Source organism: Sesamum indicum, linkage group LG12, assembly GCF_026168435.1.
Source record: "Sesamum indicum cultivar Baizhima isolate 11 linkage group LG12, ASM2616843v1, whole genome shotgun sequence".
In the NCBI taxonomy this organism is placed as follows: Eukaryota; Viridiplantae; Streptophyta; class Magnoliopsida; order Lamiales; family Pedaliaceae; genus Sesamum; species Sesamum indicum.
Genome location: NC_142668.1, coordinates 9,499,787 through 9,523,408, shown reverse-complemented (window position 1 = coordinate 9,523,408; position 23,622 = coordinate 9,499,787). Strand labels below are relative to the sequence as shown.

The 23,622-nt window shown below is 32.7% G+C and overlaps 2 protein-coding genes across 3 annotated transcripts; one reads left to right on the top strand and one right to left on the bottom strand.

Moving 5' to 3' along the window:
- Window positions 1–2,657: 2,657 nt before the first annotated feature.
- Window positions 2,658–6,716, top strand: LOC105178469 (uncharacterized). The gene is made up of 3 exons (XM_011101939.3): window positions 2,658–3,258; window positions 3,761–5,925; window positions 6,130–6,716. The coding sequence occupies exons 1-3, from the start codon at window positions 2,828–2,830 to the stop codon at window positions 6,483–6,485; spliced, it is 2,952 nt and encodes a 983-aa protein (XP_011100241.2). The 5' UTR covers window positions 2,658–2,827; the 3' UTR covers window positions 6,486–6,716.
- Window positions 6,717–13,221: 6,505 nt separating this feature from the next.
- Window positions 13,222–15,742, bottom strand: LOC105178470 (S-adenosyl-L-methionine-dependent methyltransferases superfamily protein). 2 transcript variants are annotated; one of them, XM_020699423.2, is made up of 2 exons: window positions 14,943–15,742; window positions 13,222–13,548 (listed from the first exon to the last, which is right to left on the bottom strand). In XM_020699423.2, the coding sequence occupies exon 1, from the start codon at window positions 15,643–15,645 to the stop codon at window positions 14,959–14,961; it is 687 nt and encodes a 228-aa protein (XP_020555082.1). In that variant the 5' UTR covers window positions 15,646–15,742; the 3' UTR covers window positions 13,222–13,548; window positions 14,943–14,958. The 2 variants fall into 2 exon arrangements, with proteins under 2 accessions (XP_020555082.1, XP_011100243.1); XM_011101941.3 differs by lacking the exon at window positions 13,222–13,548 and adding an exon at window positions 14,298–14,485.
- Between the last annotated feature and the right edge of the window lie 7,880 nt (window positions 15,743–23,622).

Here is a 23,622-nt window from a genome sequence, read left to right as displayed (position 1 = left end):
TCGAGCGGGGCTTCGTCTTCTTGTTCCTTGTACTTTTCACCAACGATTTTATGCTTGGACTTCCTAGCCTCCTCCAAGTTAATGCATTTCTCAGCTTAAGTTAGGAGATTATAGAGATAATCAGTGGGCTTCCTGGCTAAGGGCTTGCAGAAGTTATCGTCTTGCAATCCCTACGAGAAAGCACAAGTTAGTACATCAAATGTAGCAGAAGGGACCTCTAAGGCTAAGTTAAAACGCTGAAAATACTCCCTTGGTTCTTCTTCTTTTTGCTATAGGAAAAAAAAGTTCATGGTTGTCTTTCAACGTCATTTACTTCGAAAAATTGGTGCAGAAAGAGTGAGAGTGAAATTCTCCAAATGATCGGATTGATGTTATGGACAATTGGTTGAACCACTACTAGACCGACCATGTGAAAGTGGTTACAGATACAGGGCACTTGACCCCAGTGGTATAATGGTGGAGAAGGGAAACATCGAAGTAGGACGGATGCTCCTGCAAATCAGTAGTTCCATCGTACGCTGATAGATTGGGTTCCTTCCAATTTAGGGGGAGTTTATTTATCACGATTTCTTTGGTAGAAAAGGTGCCCTCCTGCTCCCCAATAGGGACCACAAAGACACGCCTCTGCAGGTCCAACAACTACTATTGAAGCCTATGAATGTGTGATCTCCAATCCCTAGGTGCACATTTTTGTGGGTATGGGTGTTCCTGCCTTAGAGGGGACGTCCTATCGCGAGGTTCTCTGCACATTAAAAATTGGGTTAGTAGGGATACTAGCATTAGATAATAATAATGTGAGGCCGTTGAAGTTGGACCCTCAATGAAGGTAGTAATCATCCGTTGAAGGTCCTCCAACGAGAAGGGGACCTTCTTTTTAGAGGAGGTATCTATGGAGATGTTAGCCTCGATGTTGGCAGCTTTCATTATTCTCAAGTCTTAGTTTTGTGTTGCCATAGACGGGGCCAATGATGCAAGCAAAACATCATGGTGCTCGATCCAATTAGGATGCAAAATAATAAAGTGAAATGCTAAGAAATAAAAGAGTTTAAATGGATGATGGAGGGAGTATCATTGCTCATTTTGCGTGTACAAATGAGAGGTTGATAAGAAATTCTTCGATTTCCTCCGGACGCAGATGAAACTAAGCTCTCAGTAAGAAATTACAATGTACCCCTAAGCTAAAATGGCAGCATGAATGTGAAAATTGGAGTAAGTAGGCTCGAAGTGTTAAAATATATCCTCTTCCACTAGGGGGTTGCTTTCAATTTATAGGCAACCCTAAGTTGGTTGGAGAATAACACGAAATTAGGGGAGTATGATCTTAAAATTATTAGATAATTAGCCCTCAAATTTGATGGAGAGTTTCCAGCAGTTGGAGGATCCCCCCGAATTTAGGGGAGTTAGTTGGAGTCCACTAAGGACGAAGTCCTCTTCTGGAGATATGGATGCATTCTCATATTTTCAAGGAGGTTGAGGAGATGCCCTCTCACAACCATAGTTCAAGCTTTTAGAATTTATATGGGTCACTTTCTCTAGAGGCTCCAATTGTCTTCGGGGGGGCTATTGGTTTTTATCCGATTTTGCAAGTGCCTCCAGAGATCCTTCTTTATTGCCACCAAGGTGACCCGTGGACGCCATGTGAAATGAATTTTGGCATTAGCTGGGGGACTTCAAGTGTTTAAGCTTTTTTGTGGGCCTGTAAAGTTTTCTTGGATTCAGACCCTCTCACATTTTGGTCGTTTGAGCTTCATTTGGCCAATTTATTTTAGAGGGGACGTCCATCGGGCTCCTTGAGGGTTTTACCAAAACAGGGTATCTTTGGAGCATTATGGCCCCTCTCTTGAATTGGGCCTTTTGGAACACTATAGACCTTGCATTTCTTTCTTCTTTTCAAATCTTCAAGCCTCTTTGAACTAGTCCATTTTTATGGGCATCACTTTCAATTATTATTATATTAGTTATAAAATTGTCACTAATAGCGTTTTATAAATTCTACAATCTCATTTTATGACACACTTTAGAATCTTTTTTTTTAATTTTAAAAATAAAATCTGACATTCTATAATTTTCAAAACATCTTACAAAATATACAAACTTATAAGATATTTTAAATAATAGGGTGTTCCCAGAAACTTAAAATAAGCACTTATCACCTAAGTGTTAAAAATAGTATTTTTATTTTATAATATTTGCTTTTGAACTACTTAAATTAACCAAATTTGAGCCAAAATCTATATGCAACTCCATAAAAATTTCTGTAATTCACGGATAAAATTAAAAACGTCAAGCTAATATATATTTTTCCAAACACTCAACCTTTAATTTTTTTTCACTTTTAATTTTTATTTCCAAACGATCTTGAATCAATTAAATTTGCTATATAAGTGTTGTTTTCTAAAATACTATTAAATTTAGCTTTTTTTTTTTTCTTTTTGTTCAAATACTAGTCACTTGTAACTCTAGTACAAACAAATCTGAAATTTATCCCAACAAGATCTAAATGCAGCATTAGTTGAGAATTTGGAGCCCAAAAAGCGAAGGCCCCAAAAGTCCAGATGAGATCACCCAAATTCTGTCCAATCAAACAACACGACCCCACACATTGAAAAATATGCTCACACTTAACAACCCCACTCTCTTCATATTCCTTTGTTCTTCCCCAGAAATTCACATTTTCTTATCCCCACTCCCCAACTTCCGAACTACACTACAAAATCCCACACACTTTTCTCTCTTTTTTTGACACACAGAACACGCACTAGCATTGTTTCTTTCTTCCTATAAATTTCTGCCTTTGCATGCGGCACTGCTCCCACTCGCAGCAGCCATGCAAGTGAAAGTCTCAGCTCTTCTCCTCATTTTCTACACCTTCACTCTCCACTCAAATCACATCTCTCTTGCTCTGAATCAAGAGGGTGTCTACCTGCAGAAAGTGAAGCTCTCACTCTCCGACCCCGCCGGCTTCCTCTCCGGCTGGTCCGACCGCGACGCCACCCCCTGTAACTGGACAGGAATCACCTGCAACCATGACAACTCCGTCGTGTCGGTCGCTCTCCCAAGTGCTTCTCTCTCCGGTCCTTTTCCAATCTTTCTCTGCCGCTTGCCTTCTCTATCTACACTCTCTCTCTCTTCCAACTCCATCAACTCTTCGCTTCCTCTCTCCATTTCCTCTTGCCGGAACCTCAGTTACCTTGACCTCTCCCAGAATTTACTTGTGGGTCCCCTCCCCTCCACTCTCTCCGACCTCCATTTTCTCAGGTGTGTACAGTTACAACTTTTTTATATATATGATTCTGAGAATTCGCTTACGAAGATGAATCTTAAAGGTAAGTTTTCTGGAGAAAAGGTAAAGATTTCTGCTTTTGAGTAATGGGCTTTGACAAAAAGTAAGAAAGAGAATAAGGGTTCTGAAATTTGCATTTTCTTTTCTTTGTTTTTTTTTTTTATGGTTAATTGCCCAATTATGAATTTTCCTTTGTGGGGTTTCTGCTATGATTGTGATTTTTGCTTATTGAGCTGTGTATTATTGGGCGTCATTAATTTCTAGAACAATCTTTTCTGTCAAACATTTATGATGATTGTGCCTTTCATAATGTTATTTGTTTACTCTGTCATCCTGGCCAAGAAACATCCAATTTTTGATTGTATTAAATCTACGTTACATTAATCTGTCGGCCATTTTCTTAAAGTTTTTTAGGTTGTTTACATTCACATTTTTCAGGTTAGATATTCTTACAATTAATGCTAGCGTTCTTTGCAGGTACCTTAACTTAGAGGGCAACAACTTTTCTGGCGAAATTCCGGCGAGTTTTGGGAACTTTCGGCAACTCGAAAGTCTTCTGCTCACTGAGAATTTGCTAAACGGCACTATTCCCGCGGCTCTGGGTAACATAAGAAGTCTGAAAAGCCTGGTCCTGGCTTACAACCCTTTTACGCCAGGCCAACTAGCTCCAGAACTTGGTAATTTAACCAACTTGGAAGAGCTGTGGCTCACTGAATGCCATCTCGTCGGCCCTATTCCAGAGAGTTTTGGCGGGCTGATTCGACTCAAGAATCTCGACGTGTCGAATAATGGACTAACTGGACCAATACCAAGTCAGATTTCTCATCTCAAGAGCATTGTGCAAATGGAGCTGTACAACAACTCGTTTTCTGGGACATTGCCCGCAGGATGGTTTAATTTGACGGAGTTGAGAAGATTTGATGCATCCATGAACGGGTTGACAGGGATGATTCCTCATGAGTTGTGTGAGTTGCCCCTGGAATCCCTCAACTTATATGAGAACCAACTGGAGGGCTTGATCCCGGAGAGCATTGCCAAGTCTCCGAATTTGTATGAGCTCAAATTATTTGGAAATAGGCTCACTGGATCATTACCTAGTGAACTTGGCAAGAACTCGGCTTTGCAAACATTGGACGTATCAGACTGTACTCTTTCGGGTCGAATTCCTGAGTTTTTATGCCAGAGTGGGGCTCTTCAGGAGTTGGTTCTGTTAAACAATGCTTTTTCAGGGCCTATTCCTGCGAATCTTGCAAAATGCCAGACATTAAGACGTGTTCGTTTGAGCAGCAACAGGCTCTACGGGGAAGTTCCAGAGGAGTTCTGGGGCTTGCCACAAGTTTACTTGCTTGATCTCTATGGAAATGCCTTTTCAGGAAACATCTCCCATTTGATTTATGGTGCAAGAAACCTCTCTACCCTCAAAATCTCGAAGAACAAATTTTCTGGGAGTATACCAAGTGAAGTTGGATCATTACATACTCTGGTTGAGTTCTGGGCAGACGGTAATGAGCTTAGTGGAGAAATCCCTACTGCCATACTGAACTTGTGGCAGCTTGAGATTCTTGATCTCAGTAACAATGATCTTTCTGGTGGAATTCCTATGGGAATTCAATCCATGAAGCAGCTGAATGAGCTTAATTTGGCTAACAACAGGTTATCTGGTCATATACCTGATGAAATTGGGAACTTGCCTGTGCTGAATTACCTTGATCTTTCTCAGAATAACTTTTCCGGGGGAGTTCCACTGTCCTTGCAGAATTTGAAGCTCAATAAACTAAACTTGTCGAGCAATATGCTTACAGGGGATATACCTCCTTTATTTGCTAATGCAGTTTATAGAGATAGCTTTCTTGGAAATTCTGGACTATGTGTCAGTGACTCTGGATCATGCAATCGGGGAGCAGGAAAAAGAAGTTTAGTCTTTTCGTGGGTGCTAAAGTCTGTTTTTGTTATCGCTGGAATCGTTTTTCTTGTTGGTGTTGTTTGGTTTCTGTTGAAGTACAAGAGACTCAAGAAAATGAAGAAAGGAGTCGCTATAACCAAGTGGACATCGTTCCATAAACTGGGCTTCAGTGAATTTGAAATCAGTGATTGCCTCAAAGAGGCTAATGTGATCGGGAAGGGAGCCTCCGGCAAAGTGTATAAAGTTGTTATCAGCAACGGGGAGACGGTCGCTGTGAAGAAGCTGCATGAAAGACCAAAGAAAGATGAAAACAACTTTAAGAGCGTCGATTCTGATACGGGTGAATATGAAGTGGAAGTTGAGACGCTCGGGAAGATCAGACACAAGAATATTGTGAGATTATGGTGCTGTTGCAACACGGGAAATCGCAAGCTTCTTGTATATGAGTACATGCCTAATGGGAGCTTAGGCGATTTGTTGCAAAGTAATAAGAGTAAATTGTTAGATTGGCCGACGAGGTTTAAGATTGCTTTAGATGCTGCTGAGGGACTCTCGTACTTGCATCACGATTCCGTTCCTCCGATTGTGCACAGGGATGTGAAATCAAATAATATACTGCTGGATGAAGATTTTGGAGCTAAAATTTCTGATTTTGGAGTTGCCAAAGTTGTTAAAGCAGTCAACAAAGGCATCGAATCCATGTCTGTTATTGCTGGCTCCTGCGGTTATATCGCCCCAGGTAATCATTCTCTCATGAACTTTCAAGTTTTCCTTAAACTTTTAACAAAAGTAGTTCGCTGCCTTCGCGTCAAAGGATTGTGTTCATTTATTTGTTTAGGGGTTATTTTATCTATTAATGTTTTCACAACGGCGCTTGTTGCTTTTAACCGGCATTATCCCATTTGCTTCAAACTAGTAATTGTAAATTCACATCCCATCACAGAATACGCCTACACTCTTCGCGTGAACGAAAAGAGTGACATATACAGCTTTGGCATAGTCATCCTTGAGCTTGTGACTGGAAAATCTCCAATCGACCCAGAGTTCGGGGAGAAAGGCTTAGCGACTTGGGTATGCACGACCTTGGACCGCAAAGGAGTCGATCACGTGCTCGATCCTGAGCTAGAATCAACATTCAAAGAACACATTTGTAAGGTTCTTGACATCGGGCTGCTCTGCACTAGTTCCCTCCCAATCAACCGTCCTTCAATGCGCAGAGTGGTCAATATGCTGCAGGAATTGAGTGTTACCATGCCTGGTCTGCAAGAAAAGGATGGTAAAATATTCCCTTCACTTTGAAAAATTAGGCTGAGAAGCTTATGATTGAGAAATGTTAGATTAAGAAAGAAAGGGAAAGTCCAGTTTGGTGGCCTTTTGAATTTGAATGATTGATTCCAGGAGGGAAATGTCACAGTTGCTGAGGGTTGCTGTCTGTTAGGCATGGAAGAATATAGCAAAAAACTACTGTTATTTCATGTGTATTTCATATAGCAATTTCAAATTCCAGTTAAAAAGAATTTTTAATTCCAATTGAAAGGCCACGGATTGAATTTTCTATTCTAAATTATGTTTTATTTTCACTATTGAAAGGCCAATGTGTATGCAAATGTCGCAATTGTGATTTGAGCATGAAAGCTGACTGACCTCTAATTGATAGTGTGGTTTGGATTGCATTTATGTTTTGTCTTCCATTGCCGACCGACCCTCATTACTGAAATGGGACCTCCAGAGAGCAGTGTTGGTTGTCATTTCAAGGTCGTATGAGGACTTCTTGTTTTGGGGGTACAGCGACACCATTTTCCCAAACCAAATATTTTTCACCCAACTAAGAAAGTAAATGGTGGAATACATTTAATTGGTACTTGGGAAAATGAAATAATGTTGAAAACAAGATTTTCAAATTTTATGACTATGAGATTTTGAGTTTAACATATATCGTTAAAAAATACGATTCTTCGTGAATCGTTATGGTTAATTATTATTAATAAATTTAAAAAGTCATAGTGAATATTAATTAATCATACGTCTGTATAACGATTATTAGTTGTTGTTTCTGCGAGCGAAGTCAGAGCACAACTGAAAGTTATGGTAAATATTTTGTACGTAGGTAAAAACATGGCGAATGTTAACTGACCCTTGTTAAAAGTTTTAAGTTTTTACATAAGTTTTATTGATCATTGTAATATAGGATTTATAATATAGGGAATAATTGAACTTTTTATTTTGTGTGCTGATATTTTATTTCCTTTTTTTTTTTTAAGTGAGATTAGTGTCACACTCATTGTAATTAGGAATAATTGCCCTCCCCTCCCCTAAGATTTAATGTAATTACATGTAAATTTTTGATGGTTTGAAAAATTACATGTAGCACACATAAGATTTGCTTCTGTGTAATAAATAAGTTCACCGGTTAGTAAAAAATTCACTGAATTTGCTGATATAAACAAAAAAAATTAGATAAAAACTTATATTTTTCCTAATTGACTTACAAGCCAAGTATATCTTTTTATGATCAAATTATTCTCATACGTCTTCATGCATTAATGTATATGAGGGTGTATATTTTTCACCGTTTTAAGGGTAGTTTAGTCAGAAAAAAATTATTTGACATGCAATAAGTCAATTTAGGGCAAATATCAATTTTCAATCAGTTTTCTTTATTAATATCAACAAATTCACGGAGGGATATATTTGTCAGACAGAAACAAACCTTATGAATATTAAATATAATTTTTTAAATCATAGAAAATCTACGTGTAACTACGCCAAACCTCAAAAGATGAGAGTATAATTATTCCTTGTAATCATTGTTTTTTTAGTTATTTTTTAAATAAAAGAGTAGATAAGGGTTTTATGTGAATTAAGGTCCCAACAATTTATAAGTACAAAGTCTTGGATTTAAGATTTGTACGACGTGTCCATATTTGTTTTGTCTCATTATGAGCTGTAATGATTAATTACTTATGATTCTATTGAATTAATTCATGTTGTTTTTTTTGGTCTCTAGTCATTGAATTGAATTAATTCATGTTGTTTTTGGTATCTAGTCATTGAATTGAATTAATTAGTCATAATTTAGTATTTACTAGAAATTAAGTATCACATTCTATATATGCACGATTTGGAACATGTATTTGGAAATAGATTTATCTCTTATTAATTATAAAAAAAATATTATTGTAATTTTAAATAAGGTAAATGTTATGTTTGGTTGGTTAAGATTTTGTCTAAAATTATTTTAGTTTCTTAAGTTTATTTTTTTATTTTAGTATTCCTAAATTTTAATTTTTGTCTCAATTTGGTCATTCTAACAATTTTTCGATGAAAATATGACTGGAGTTTGACTTTTTGGGTAAAATGATCAATTTTTAAGTTTGATTTTATCATTTTAGTCCCTAAAATTTATAAAATTATCAAATTAGTCCTTTTTTAGAAAGAAAACCATTTTTTTATATTTTTATATGGTGAATGATGTAATTATCTTGTATAAAAAAAGTAAAGATTTTGAACTCTTGTGAACATATATTAATATATTGCTTAACTCAAAATAAAATAGTTTCTTTTTTTTTCACTTTCAAAACTGACCAAAAAAATTAAATTTTAAATAAATTTTATAAAACTTATTGAATCAAAAAATGTAATAAAAAAAATTAAGTCAATTTTTTAATCTAATGTCTAATAAAATTAAATCTTAACAATGTTATTAAATATTAACAACTATGGTTTGAAGAAAAGTTAGTGTAATTTACTTTTAATTAGATTATGTGGTAGATATAAAAAATATATAAAATTTATTTTAAGAGGTTTTTATAGATCTTTCTCTATAAAATGTGATTATATATTTGGTGTATTTCATCAAATATATATAAAACTCATTTTATTGATCATTTTACCCTTCAAAAAGTTAAAATTCGACCACATTTTTGCCAGAAAATGATCAAAGGGACCAAATTGAGACGAAAAATAAAGTTTAAGAATGCTAAAGTCAAAAATAAATTCGAGGGACTAAAATAATTTTAAACAAAAATTTAAGGAACCAAATATATGTAGTATTTACCCTTTTAAATATAACTCTATTGTTGAATCATTTAAAATTAGAAAATTGTGTATAGTTTTCTTTCCTTTTTCTTTTTCTTTTGGGTCAGATAAGAAAATAAGACGTGCCATTCTTCTACCAAAGGGTTACTGCCATCAAAGTCCAGAAGAACGCTGCGTGCTAATAATATATGTACTGGAGTTTAAATCACGTGGCGCAAAATTCACTTTACAATATACAAATGAACGCGCTAATGAGATCTAGTTCAATTGACGAAATTAAGATTTCATGATCTTAGAAATCAAGCGTTCGAAACCTATCAATGCATAAAATGTTGTTCTACAGCATAATAAGTGTTGTCTTTTTACAGTAATAATAGGTGTTATTTAGATATAATTGTTGATTAGGGTATGATTGTTATAGTTGTCTTTGTTAGATATAAATATTCAAAATAAATAATAGTAATTAATTTATTTCAAATAAAAATTCATCGCTTTCACTAAAAATATCAAGCAAACAAACGCATGTGTTGGGTGTTAACCACTAGTAGTGAGATCTTTCCACTCAAGAAATTTTATTTCACAAAGAACTTAGTTCATAAAAAAAGGGAGAAGACAATTTCTATTCTATCTATTCTCTATCCACCAGAAAAATTAGCAGTATAAATAATGAGGAAGGAATTAAAGCTAGAGAAAGAGAGGGATAGCGGGGCAAGAAACCGAGAAGAGGGATAAGGTGAAGAGATGAGGAGATAGAAGAGGAAACGAGAGAGAAGGGAATAGAAGCCAGAGAAATTAGGGTTAGGATAAATTTTATATGTACGAAGAAGTGGCTGGATTGGGTAATGGGTGTGGGTCAAGTGGGCTAAGCTAAGGTATTGGGCCATAATATCAAATGGGTTGAGACATGGAGATGGGCTTAGCCATCCAAGTGAGGGGTGTTAGGCAGAGCCTAGAGGACATGAGTCATAAATTTCCAGCATACTCCCCTTTGGACCATGGACCTTAAGAATAGGGTCAAGTCCATGAAGCTGGATCAGACATCATCATCACTGTTCATCGAGGGGAACAGAAAAGTACCTGGAAGAGAAACAGAGAAAGCTCCTTGGTTACAAGGGTTAGTATGGTGCAGGAAAAATAAATTAAGTTTTGCCTTATAAAAATTTTTAAAACACTTCTCCAACATCTTCTTCAGAAATAAGATTAACATCTTCTTCATTTTTGTCTCTTTTAAGCTTTTTACAATCTTTAATAAAATGACCTTTTTTTTACCACAGTTATAATATCGTCTTTCATCTCTAGTTCTAGACTTAGACCTACTTCCATCTTGACTATGTCTTCTATGTCTATAGTCTGAATCTCTATTTTTAGATTTTTCCCTAACATAATTAAACTCATTCTGATTTTTGACTAGGTTTATTAGTTTTAAGGACTATTTCTTTACTTTTAAGGTCATTAATAACAATAAGGAAATTAATATTATCCCTACCGTATTTTATGGTAGCTTTTACATCATTATAAGCTTCAGGATGACATTTAATAAAACAATGAGAGAATAATCATCATATCTCCTATCAATTTAATATCCTGAATCAGTTTTGTGAAGTCGTCCAAATTTTCATCAATATTTTTAGATAAAAACAACTATTTTGCCACAAGCGAAAAATTCGTTGTACGTATAGCAACATAAGTCCGTTGCAAATTTCCGTGGCAAAATAATTTTACAACGAAATTTATACAAAGCCCGATGCAAAATAATTTACCAACGAATTTGATGTAATACAATTTTTTGGTAGTGAAAATTCTGAATTGGCGACAGTATTAAGAAAAGTTAAGGAAAAAAGAAAAGGTAAAGAAACGTGATTGGATACAGCAAGTCCAAATGGTTTCTGTAAGTATAAAACTAGTGTGTGGCACATTCGAATGTCTCTGCCCATAATTAACTTATTTTTTTAAAAAAAATATTATTTTTATAAATATATATATTGTTTAATTAGATAAGTAAAAAATATTCAAAAAATAAAAAGAAATTATGAGAAATTTATTAAAAGGAAAATTGAGAGAAGAAAGAGAAGCTTGGGAGATGGAAAGGAGAGAAAATTGAAGATTAGAATGAGGATAATTTATGTAAGAATATTGTAAAAATAAATAAGGCATTATTAATATGTAAGAATATAATTTATGTGGGAGGGGAATAAAATAATCATATTTGTATAATATTTCTATGATTATTATGCGAAAAATTAAAAGGCAATGAAAATGTCATTTCGCAGTTAATTTCATTCACATAATTATTAATTAAAAATAAATGGGTAGTAACGATGGAAACTACTTTCAATATATTGAATTTATATAATAATATATAGTATCTTTTCAAAAATTGCTTAGAAAATGTTATAAGTAATTTGTAAAACATCCCATATTTTATTAAAAAAATATATATAAGAAATTTCATTAATTTATTTACGAAAATTGTTGACTCACCTGAGAGACCTAATACAAATGTATTCAGTTGCATATCTCAAATCCATGACAAGTAGCTGTGTAGACTCATCTCAAGTTCCACCTAGAGATGAACGGGAGAAAATTGCGATTTCAGACATAGAATATCGGGTGGTTTGTAATATTAGTTCTGTATTTTTTGAAATTGTCAATATAATCCCATATTTTAAGAAATTATTGTGAAGATAGTCTCACTATGCAATATTAGTCCCACACTTTAGGAGAATGTTGCAAAGTTAGTTTTAAAATTAGCTCCAACGGTTGCAAAGTTAGTCCCAAATGTTGTAATTTTTTTTACAGCGGGACTGACTTTGCGACGTTTTCTTAAAATGTAAAACTAATATTGAATATTTCAGAAAGTATGGAGCTAATATCGCAAATTATTCTATACTTTGGGGTCAAAATTACAATTTTCTTTATGAATGGTGGAAATTTCAGCTTAGAACTCACAAAAGAAATTCAAAAAAGGGGTTTGGCTAAGCTTATAAGTTCATTAGAACTTGTCATAAGATGTTAGAAAGTTTATAAATTTCAATAAAGTGTTTGTCAATTTTTTTCATAAGAGCTTATAAAATCCCAAAATAAAAGGTTATGAATCTTATAAACTCTTTTAAAAAAAATTAAATTTTCTAATTTTTTTTATAAGATCTTATAAGCTACATAAAATTAATATGTCATATGACAAAAATTACCGCATTCATTCACTCACACACTCTCTATCCCACACACCCTCACTCTCTCTCTCTCTCTCTCTCTCTCTCTCAAACACACACTGTCTACACACAGTCTTTCTCTCTCTACAACTTAAAAAATAATTTTTACTATTTACTTTTTTTAACATTCGAAAAAGAGAATGTACTTCATTATTTAATAATAATTTTATAGTTAAATAAAAATAAGATTGGTATTGATATTATATTTTTTGAAAAATATAAATTCAAGATATTATAAATAATACAATTAGAAATAATCATTACATTAACAAAGAAAATATCAATTATATATCTATATTATTATTCAACTAGCATGAATATACATATATATTATTTTTATTCAAAAATTTAGGCAATAATTCGTCGTTTTTTTTTATTTATTGTAAATATATATCTATGAAATTTTTATTTGGAATTAAATTAATGTATACTTTTTATAAAAGCATTTTAAAAAATTTTAAAGCAAAATATGTCAATGAATAACAATTTGCTTGATTTAAACGTTATCATGTCCATTTTATTCATTTTACCAATAAAAAACATTATTATGCCGAACACTTTAATATCTTTTAAGATGTTTTCACATCTTATAAGCTTTAACATTTTATTTCATCCAAACACTTTAGAAGCTTTATTTTTAGAATAAGATCCAATATCTTATAAGCTCATAAACACCCACACCAACCATTGCATGCGCTTTCTCCCTTTGGTTCCCATGCCAAGATGGCATTTTATCATCAATAACAGCATGGTTTTGGTTAAGCGAACCTATAATCGCGCCACTGTACTTAAACTAATAATTGATCAAAGAGAAGGAATTCTATCCCTCATTCAGCCAATTTGACTGACTTTCGAGATACTCTGCATGTGGTTCTTGTTACATATTAGACCACGATGACATGATTGACAATGAGACTGAAAATACCATACAAGAGGGTCATCATACAGTGGATTTGATGCACCACAATACAACATAGCATGTAAACTACACCAGGTCATCTTGCCATATGATGGTGGAGGATCAATGCGAGCTCCCGGATCCAATGGCAAAAGACAGGCCGGGCATGCTGCAGTTTTATATGCAGTTGGCCTAGGAGTCATTTGTTTACCAACTGCAAATAATGTGCATCAATGATCACAGTGAATCCACTTATGTAGCAATTCAAACACTAGTTTCCTAACTACCGTTCCTCTAAAAGATTTTTCCAAGGGTACCTAAATGAGATGTAATTCTTTCATTACATCTCCTTTTAACATACTAGGGGCATTACCTTACATAGTGAAGTTGTTTCTTTCCACATCAGAAAGGTCTACAAAAATGCAAATATGATAACTGTTCATTTCATTATTTGCCTGTTCCGTAAAGTGTTTTTCCCTCCAGAAACTGTGCAGACAGTATTCATTCAATAAGTTGAGGACGTCTGCATTCTTGCATCAAATAGAATGCAAGGCCAAAACCATCAAGCATGAAGGGAAATCAAACTCACATAAGTAGTTTCGAGGATTCTACGAAGTCACACGGATACACCAGAAAATTCTTTGATTCTATAGCTAAAAGCTACTGCCAAAACCATCAAGCATCAAAGCAATTCAAACTCACAAAACAGATACGAGCACAGATGCAAGATTACTCAATAGAAGGTTAACGCTCCAGCTTTGCTCCTCTATAATGTGCTTTGAAATGGATATTTTTAAGGCACTCTACCAGTGTAATTCACCGACCCTAAGAGTCACTTGCTCTATTGCAATCTTACTATCCCAATACCCTTCATATGACATGAGTGTAGTCTCTATTCACCTTATTCCATTGTTCTCCACCACGTAAATATTCCATGATACTATCTAACAGCAAAACTGACACTGAAGAAAAAGAGAATTGGACTTAGAACAGATGTTATTACTATTACATCTTGCACGTTAGACCACAAGAAGACAACATCAAATCCCAAAATTACGAAATAAACCCCTTTGGCCTGTGTCTCCTACAAATTAGGTATCTCTGGGTGGCAGAGGCTGGATGGCCTTCCTTTGCAATGTTTTATCATGTATCTGCAGGTGGAAATTTTATGAAGAAAACTGCAGCTAGATTAGAGCAAACTAACTATGAAGTTTAAACTCGAGCTTACATCTTCTATAGATCACACTACTTAATCTCTGTTGGAATTATTTCAACCCAAAATGTTAAAATTTTAGCTCAAAGAAAAACGTCAAAATTGTTCAAGATTGGTTAAAAATTCAATCCAAACTAATAGTTGAAGAAATGGAAGAAAACACAAAGAAAAGGAAAAATAACTCAATCAGGATAACTAAGTTCCCATTGGGTATTACAACCAGACAATCTATGAGATAGCTTTCTTCCCTGTTATTTTCTTCTAGGAGTACAATTTCAGAAGCTTTTGGACAACACTTTGTATATAAACCTCATATCTCAACCACTGTTTCGCACACTTTTCCATTTAATTACTACTGAATTCCAATTTCTTGCATGAATAAGAAAATGTCTCACCACAACTTTAAACCCGTCAAGAATTCTGCTCCCCCTCCTTCTTCTTCTTCCTGAAAACATAGACGTCGGTCTCCTCGTATGCATACTCCGGATGCAAATGCTCGTGCGGAATCCTCTGCACCTCAAACACTTCCGGACACATTTCCCAGAACAACTTATGCGCCTCCGGCGACCTCAATTGATAGCCCAACAGTACGACGCCGTCATCCGCCACCAACCTCTCCATCGCTTTAATCAACGGAGCCACCGTCTCTTCCAGGTACACCACATCCGTCGCAATCACGAAATCGAACGGCGGCTTCAGCGATTTCACCTGCTCCTCGTTCCCCCAGTACAACTGCGCAGTCTTTAGGGTTTTCTTCAACGCTGGTTTGTTGCGCTTCAGATTGTGCTTCAACGCCGGCATGACGGGAGCTATATCGGTCAGAACCACGTCATGGAGGCCAAGCAAGTAGAGCCCCATGGCGGCGGCCCCGCAGCCGGCGCCAAGCTCGATCGCCCGCTTGCTGGCGAAGTTTAAGAGGTCGGCGTAGGGGTTGTCAGCGGCGCATCTCAGCGGGTCCCACCGCTCAGCGAACTTGACGAGGAGTAAAGAGCAAGGCCAGACGGAGGTGCCGACGTGCATCGAGCCGTTGTCCTGCTGGATTGAGAGGCGCGTGTCGCGCACGGACAGCTCGATCACAGGCGAGTCTGTGAATTTCATTTTCTTTCTTTTCTTCTTTTTTTTAAAATTTTACTAATTTCTTTATTTCCTCACAAAGAGGAAGAGAGTTCTGATTTCTGGGTCCGATAGATGTTCATTTGTGAGGACTTTGGAATTCGGGTGGGGCTCCATTGGTGATGGTTCGGCTAGGCCCATTGGGTAATTGGGTCCAAGCTTATTTAATCCTCCATCATTATGAGCCTTTTTGTTTAGATCTAGCATAGTTTTTAAGATTAATTACACTTAAACTCCCTCCAAAATTTTAAAATTATATTTTTTTCTAAAAAAAATTTAGAATTATACTTACACCCCTTTTCAAATTCTTTATTTACACCTGAACCCCTTTTGTTAAGATTTGGATTAAAAATTCCGATGTTAGGGGAAAAAAAACAAAAGCATAAATTTTCAATTGTACCCCTTATTTAATATTTTTATATAATAATTTTGTACTAATCAAGAAAAAAAGGAATAATATTAACCTCTTTCCATATATATAATATTTATCCATTTATAAAAATACAAAAATATACATAAAAATGTTAAATGAGGTATAAAACTGAATTTTTTTTCTTACACTAGCATTTTGAGTCCAAACCTTAACGAAAGGAGGTTGGTGTAAACCATGAATTTTGAAGGGGGTGTAAATGTAGTTTCAAAAATTTTTTTGGAAGGAAGTGTAATTTAACATTTTAGAGGGGTCTAAGTGTAATTAACCATAATTTTTATGAAAATTATGAAATATATAGCATGATCATTGAAAGGTACTTTTCATTTTCATCCATGTGTTTACAAATTAATTGCAAGATCGTCTGTACATTTTTTATTTTTGCAATGTCATCCCTCCGGCTACATTGTGGCCATACTTCCCTCTAAATTTAGGGTATTTACGTACTTTCGCGCTTATATATATATATATATATATATATATAAATAGCGTAGAATGATGATTGATCAAAATTAAGTAATTTTGAACGAACACTAATTTTTGGTGATTTTAAATTTTTTAATTGTCAAGAGAAAATCTTATTAGTTAGCAACATCATCTTCATAAATATATTAAATGATCTCAAAACATAATACTTATATGTTTCTTTTCTTTGCTCTTCTATGACGGAAGTGATGTTTTACACTTTTTCTTGATTTGTTTAAGTTGTGGTTATTTGTAATATAGTGAAACTTATTTTTGTTTGTTTTTTTATAATGATATGTACATCAATAACCTTTTCTTGATTTTATTTATTAGGTCATGATATGCAAAAAGATGGATTAATATTTCTATTTAGTTAGACACGGCAGTCCAACTGGGTCGGCATTTTTTATGATGGTTGGGCTACCACTTCGTCATAACGGTCGAAAGTCTCAATTTTAAATGTCATGTGCAAGTCATATGTAATTTTCTGACTAAATTGATTGAAAAAGATTATAATAGCTAAAATTTTAAAATTACACACTAATTACAAAAATTAATTTGTGTACAAAAATATCGCTATCCTAAGTTATAGGATTATATATAATTGCAAATTTTCCTAGAGATGTACATAACATGCACGTTCAATTGTAAATTATATGAATGTTTACCTCTGAAATTAGTTTATAAAATAATATCTCAAAATAAATTAGTTCTACCATTATATGTTTATCTATTACTGCACCAATTAAATGTGGTAACAAAAAAAAACAATAATGGATGAAAATAAAATATTAATAATAGTATAATAATCATTTTGCTACACCACCATCTGTAGTATAATTAAACTACGTTTATTTCATATTGTAGCATGTAATATGAATATTAAATATAGCATTTTATGGATATTTACAACACAATTTGTGGAGTAGTAAAAAAATGTGTTGTGTTTAATTATCTTTTTACTACAATAAATATAATATTTAATTACGACTAATTATCATAGTTAATAATACATAATCGTAGCAAATAGTTATTCACTATAATTAAGCAAAGATTCTTGGCCGTGATTTTTACAAAGATGGCTAAAATATTTGTAATGTTTAAAAGCCATGACAAATATTTTTACCATGACTATTAGCTGTGACTTATAATTTTTTTCATGGTGAAAAAAATTAGTTTGCATCGATTTTATTTAATCTTGTTTAATAGTAGTTATTTATCATTATTAATCATATTTTTTTTCTAATGAATTTGTTATGGATTCCTTACCACTGCAAAAAAAAAATATTTTTTTGTTGTATTATAAATGATCAGAATTTAAAAATCATGACAAATTAATAGCTTTAACAACAGTCAAACAAAATCTATGTGAAAAATTAAATTTTTACTCTAGTTAATTAATATTTGTCACGATTTTTTTTGCATCAAAACATTAGATATAGTTAAACTATAATTAATATTTTGACTCTACTTACAAAAAAATAGTTAATAATTGTTTCAAAGCTATAGTTAATTTATAGGGATAATTGCACTCCTTTCTGCTGAGATTTGGTATAATTAGACATAAATTCCTTGTAGTTTGAAAAATTACATCTAGTACCACCGAAATTTGCCTCTGTCTAACAAAAAAGTCCGTCCGTTAGTCAAAATTCATCAAATTTGTTAATATTAACAAAAAAAAAAATCTATATATACTTCAAATTGACTTATTATTAAATTATAATGGGTCAAACAAGTTTTTTATGATCAAACTACCCCCATTCATCTTTACGTGATAATGTATTTGGGGAGGTATATCTTCACTGTTATAAGGGTAGCTTAGTTCAAAAAAATTGTTTGACCTACAATAAGTCAGTAATAAGTCAATCGAGGCTAAATATCAATTTTTATTATTTTTTTGTTAGTATCAATTTAAATATCAATTTAATAGCTTAAACAACAGTCAAACAAAATCTATGTGAAAAATTAAATTTTTACTCTAGTTAATTAATATTTATCACGATTTTTTTTGCGTCAAAAATTAGATATAGTTAAACTATAATTAAAATTTTGACTCTACTTACAAAAAAATAGTTAATAATTGTTTCAAAGCTATAGTTAATTTATAGGGATAATTGCACTCCTCTCTGCTGAGATTTAGTATATTTGCACATAAATCCCTTATGGTTTGAAAAATTACATTTAGTACCACCAAAATTTATTTCTGTCTAACAAATAAGTCCGTCTGTTAGTCAAAATTCATCAAATTTGTTGGTATTAACAAAAAAAAATCTATATGTACTCCGAATTGACTTATTATTAAATTATAATGGGTCAAACAAGTCTTTTATGATCAAACTACCCCCATTCATCTTTACGTGATAATGTATTTGGGGATGTATATCTTTACTGTTATAATAGTAGTTTAGTCCAAAAAAATTATTTGACCTACAATAAGTCAGTAATAAGTCAATCGAGACTAAATATCAATTTTCATTAATTTTTTTTGTTAATATAAGCAAATTCAGTTAATTTTAACTAACGGAGAGACTTTTTTGGTAGATGAAAGCAGACCTCAAGGATGGTAGATGTAATTTTCTCAAATCACATGAAATTTACGTATAATTACACCAAATTTCAAAAAAGGAGCTATATTTATCATAATTTTTTCAAGAAAATTATACTAATTAACTGTGGCGAAAATTATATATTTTTTTTAGCGTGCCCAGAACTCCTGCTGTCGAGCCTATTGTTGATCTGAGTTCACTTGGGCTACCGTGCTTTTAGTTATAGCTTGTCTATCCTGATCGTTCGCTAGGCTGAAGAAGTACTAGCCTAGGCCCTTGATAGAATAGGCCCACCAGAGCTTGGGCTTACTTGATATACTTTGGACTATCTTGGAAGCCCATGAAATGCAGTCTAAAAATAATCGGACACCCGGGCAATAATTCGATAAAATATCATGCTCGAAAGATAACTATAGAAAATATGAAAAATAACTAAAGTCAGATAAAAAATAGAAAAATTTAAAGAAACATAGGAATGATGATGAAAACAATAGAATTTTTTCGCAACGATGGATCCTCATGACTATAATGATGAGCGGATGGATCCTTCTCTTGAAGATGGTCAAAATAATAGGTAGATTATTCCGTAATTTCTCTCAAATTAAAAATACTAACTGTTTAAAGTTCCAACTTCAAACTGTAAGATTAAAATACATTGGAAGTCGAAAGGGTGCATCTGGTGCTTCCTGGTTGTGCGCTAATTTTTCCAGCATCCTTGTTCCATTATTTATTAATGTCGTAATCTGTAAGTTGTTCGTTTTTCATGATCCGTCAAGCGATCCTGCATTTTGTTAGCTAATAGTTGATAACAGGGATAACTACACGAAACATTCATCTCTCTTGAAATTTGGTATAATTATAAATAAATTTCTTGTGATTTAAAAAATTACATCAAGTATCCGTAAAATTTGTTTCCGTCTAATAAATAGGTTCCTCCATTAGTTAAAACTAACTGAAGTTGTTGATACTAATAAAAGAAGTTGGTTCTCTTCTTCTTCTTCTTCTATTTTTTTTTTGTTTGAAATATTATTTATTGATTTATATATTTTATTTTTATTCATAATATATTTTAAAATATAAAAAATTATTTATCATATACACATAAGAATAGTGTGCCACAACGACTAATATATATATATACTTACCCCTGTTGTTATCAATTTGGCGACAGAAGTGTCACCCTCGTCCATCACCTTGCTATTTTCGACCATATTCCTTATACTAATTAATGAAGAATACTGAAAATGAGATGTACGTGATGAGGAGACTCTTTATTGCGTATTTTGGACGATGAAACTGTAATATTATACGGAGTCATTTTAATAACAAAATTATTTAATAAAAGGTTTGATTACACTTATATCTCATTTGAAAATATGAAATTATATTTTTTTTAAAAAATAATTTAAAAAATTCGACTTACACCTCTTTTGAAAGCTCGTATTTACACATGATCTTTTTTCGTTAGGATTGTTTGGAAAATATTGAGGTAAGCAAGAAAATTACATAAATTTTAAATTTTACCGCTCATTCAATATTTTCATGTAATTTGCACTTATAAAGAGAAAAATATAATGATGATAATCTCGTTCTATATATATATATTATATTTATTAAATTTAAATGAGGTGCAAAATAAAAGGATTATATATTTTTTTCTAACGTCAGCATTTCTTGTCTAAATCTTAACGGGAAGGGGGTTAGGTCTTAAAAAAAAATTGGAGGGGTTTAAGTATATTTTTAAAATTTTTTTGGGAGAAAGTGTAATTTTGTATTATTAGAGGGGGTTTAAGTGTAATTAACCCTTCCAAAAAAAAAGTGATTTAATGCAATTTTACCCCTGTGATATTGTAAATGAGCAGATTATCCTCTATAAAAAAAAAAAAAATTTACCCCTTGTGTTAATTAAATGAAACAATTTACCTTGTGTCTAGGGAGGTAAATAGATTCATTTTAAAAAACACTAATGGGTAAATACCGCATTTTAAAAAATACAGGAAGGTAAATTACTAAAAGAAAAAAATACTTTTTTGTGAGATAATTTGCTCATTTATAATATCACAGGGAGTTGCTTGTATTTTTTCGCAAAAAAAGAATATATATATACGTAATGTATATATATAGCAAAATAACATAGTTACGAGTTTACATGTAAAATATATATATAATCGAATTTCCAGTTCAGGAAGTTTTGCCTCAAAAGATGCTGGTCCATACCCTTCGGCTTTTCGACGTTCACAAGATATTTACGGTACATTAATACATCAAATATTCATCAGTAAGAGTTATATCACATGCATTAGAATTTCAACCCCGTCGTCGCGCGGCGAGCACACGCACTAGATACTAGAAAGACTACCACGTTCTGTCATAATCAATTATCATAATTAAAAATAATAAATTATGATAAAAATTAATTAATTATAATCGTGCTACGTTACTAACTATTGTTTCTACGGACGACGCAAAAATCACCCATAAATATTTTGGTTATAGCTAAAATCAGAATGAATCACTAAGAAAAAGAAAATGACTGTTGGTTACAATTTTAATAGCTTCGGACTAAAACCGTGGTAAATACTTTTTATCGACCACGGTTATATAAAAACAATATAAAAACATGGGTTTTTCCACCAAAAAAAGTTATTTGTCATGGCAAATATTTTAACCACCCTCATAAATACCACGGCCAACAACTATCGCATAGCCGTGGTCAATGATTATTTACTACAACTATTATTTACTTAAGGTTTTGCACTAATTGGCTTTTTCTGATTGTGATAAGTAGTATTGATTCGTCATGATTTTTAAGTCACAGTCATTGATAATACGGGAAATAATATTTTTTTTTTTTGATTGTGAGAGAGTATTTTATAATATTTTTTGGGAAAATAAATAGTAAAAATTAGAAATTGGAGATGTGGAAAATCGCGACGATATCTTCGGTTGGTGACAAACTTATCACATTCCCCCGCGAATACATTTATTTTCTTATATACACACTACGTGCAATCATATTGCATGTGTCGTCCCCTTCACATTTGCGTATCATATATACTACAATAATACTAAGGAATATTTATATTTTTTTTCTTAGATTTAATATAATTATATAACGATGGTTTATAATTTTTAAAATTATATCGAGTTAAGTTTGTTTCTATCTAATAAATAAATCTCTCTGTCAACCAAAGTTCATAAAACTTGTTGATATTAGTAAAATAATTTGAATAAAAATTAATATTTATTGCTGATTGACTTATTACTGACTTATTGCAGATCAAATAAATCATTTTCTAACCAAACTACCATTTATATTCATACACTGATAAATATGACGAGATACATTTCACCCTTATAAGGGTAATTTAGTCAGAAAAAATTTATTTAACCTGCAAAAAGTGAATAATAAATCAATTAGAGGTGAATATAGATTTTATTCATTTTTTTTGCTAATATTATAAAATTCAGTGAATTTTGTCTGATAAAAGAATTTATTTGTTAGATGAACATAAATATGACGGATACTATATGTACCTTTTTAAATTATAAAAAATTTATGTATAATTACACTAAATTTTAGAAAAGAACAGTGTGATTATTTTTAACAATAATGTTTGCAATATTACATATACTTACATATATATATAAGATTACTTCTATATATATAACTCCAAGATATATACCACCAGAAATATTTTTATGTGACTTATTACACATGGAAACAAAGTAATGTCAACCACAAGAATTTCTTGAAGAACACAACACACTTTTTATTTTTTTAATATTTAGGTTTGTCATGTATTTAATTAAATAATAACTCTATTTTTAAAATTACAAAATGGAGGTTTTCTTGTCTAATCATTGTTTATCGCAGAGGATTTTTGTGGATTAATAATGATAGAGCCGTTGTAAATATTTTAGTCACCCTTATAAAAATCATGGTCAACAATAGTTGGGTGGCCGTGGTCAATAACTGAAAAAATCTCATTTTTGGTCCGATATATTAGGTCTTGTACAATTTTGGTCCCATTCATTACAAAAATATCAATTACAGAACAATATCTTTTGATTTGTCTCAGTTTGGTGCTACCATCAAATAATTGACGGAATACGCTAATTATTGCTAAAGAGGCATATGCTTCTCACATGTATTTGGGTAAAAAATAATGCATCTTCAACCCTAATTTCCTCTTCAAATTCTTTCATCTGCGAAATTGCTCTTGCCAAAAATCCGTCCTAAACGGTTTTTTTCTCAAATCTCCCATCAAAGAAGCAAAGAAGAGATTATTACTAGAAGAATGAGTCTTCATGACCCAGAGTTGAATAATTTCCCCTCTTCTTCATTTCGGCTTCCTCTTCCATTTTATGCACGAAATTCACCTTTTTCCTCGTTCAGAGATTTCTTCTAACAACAATCGACACCTATAACAATTATATATTAACCATCAATATCAGATAACTATATCTAAGCAAAAACTACTACTAGACTACAACGACACCTACTATTAAAGTAAAATA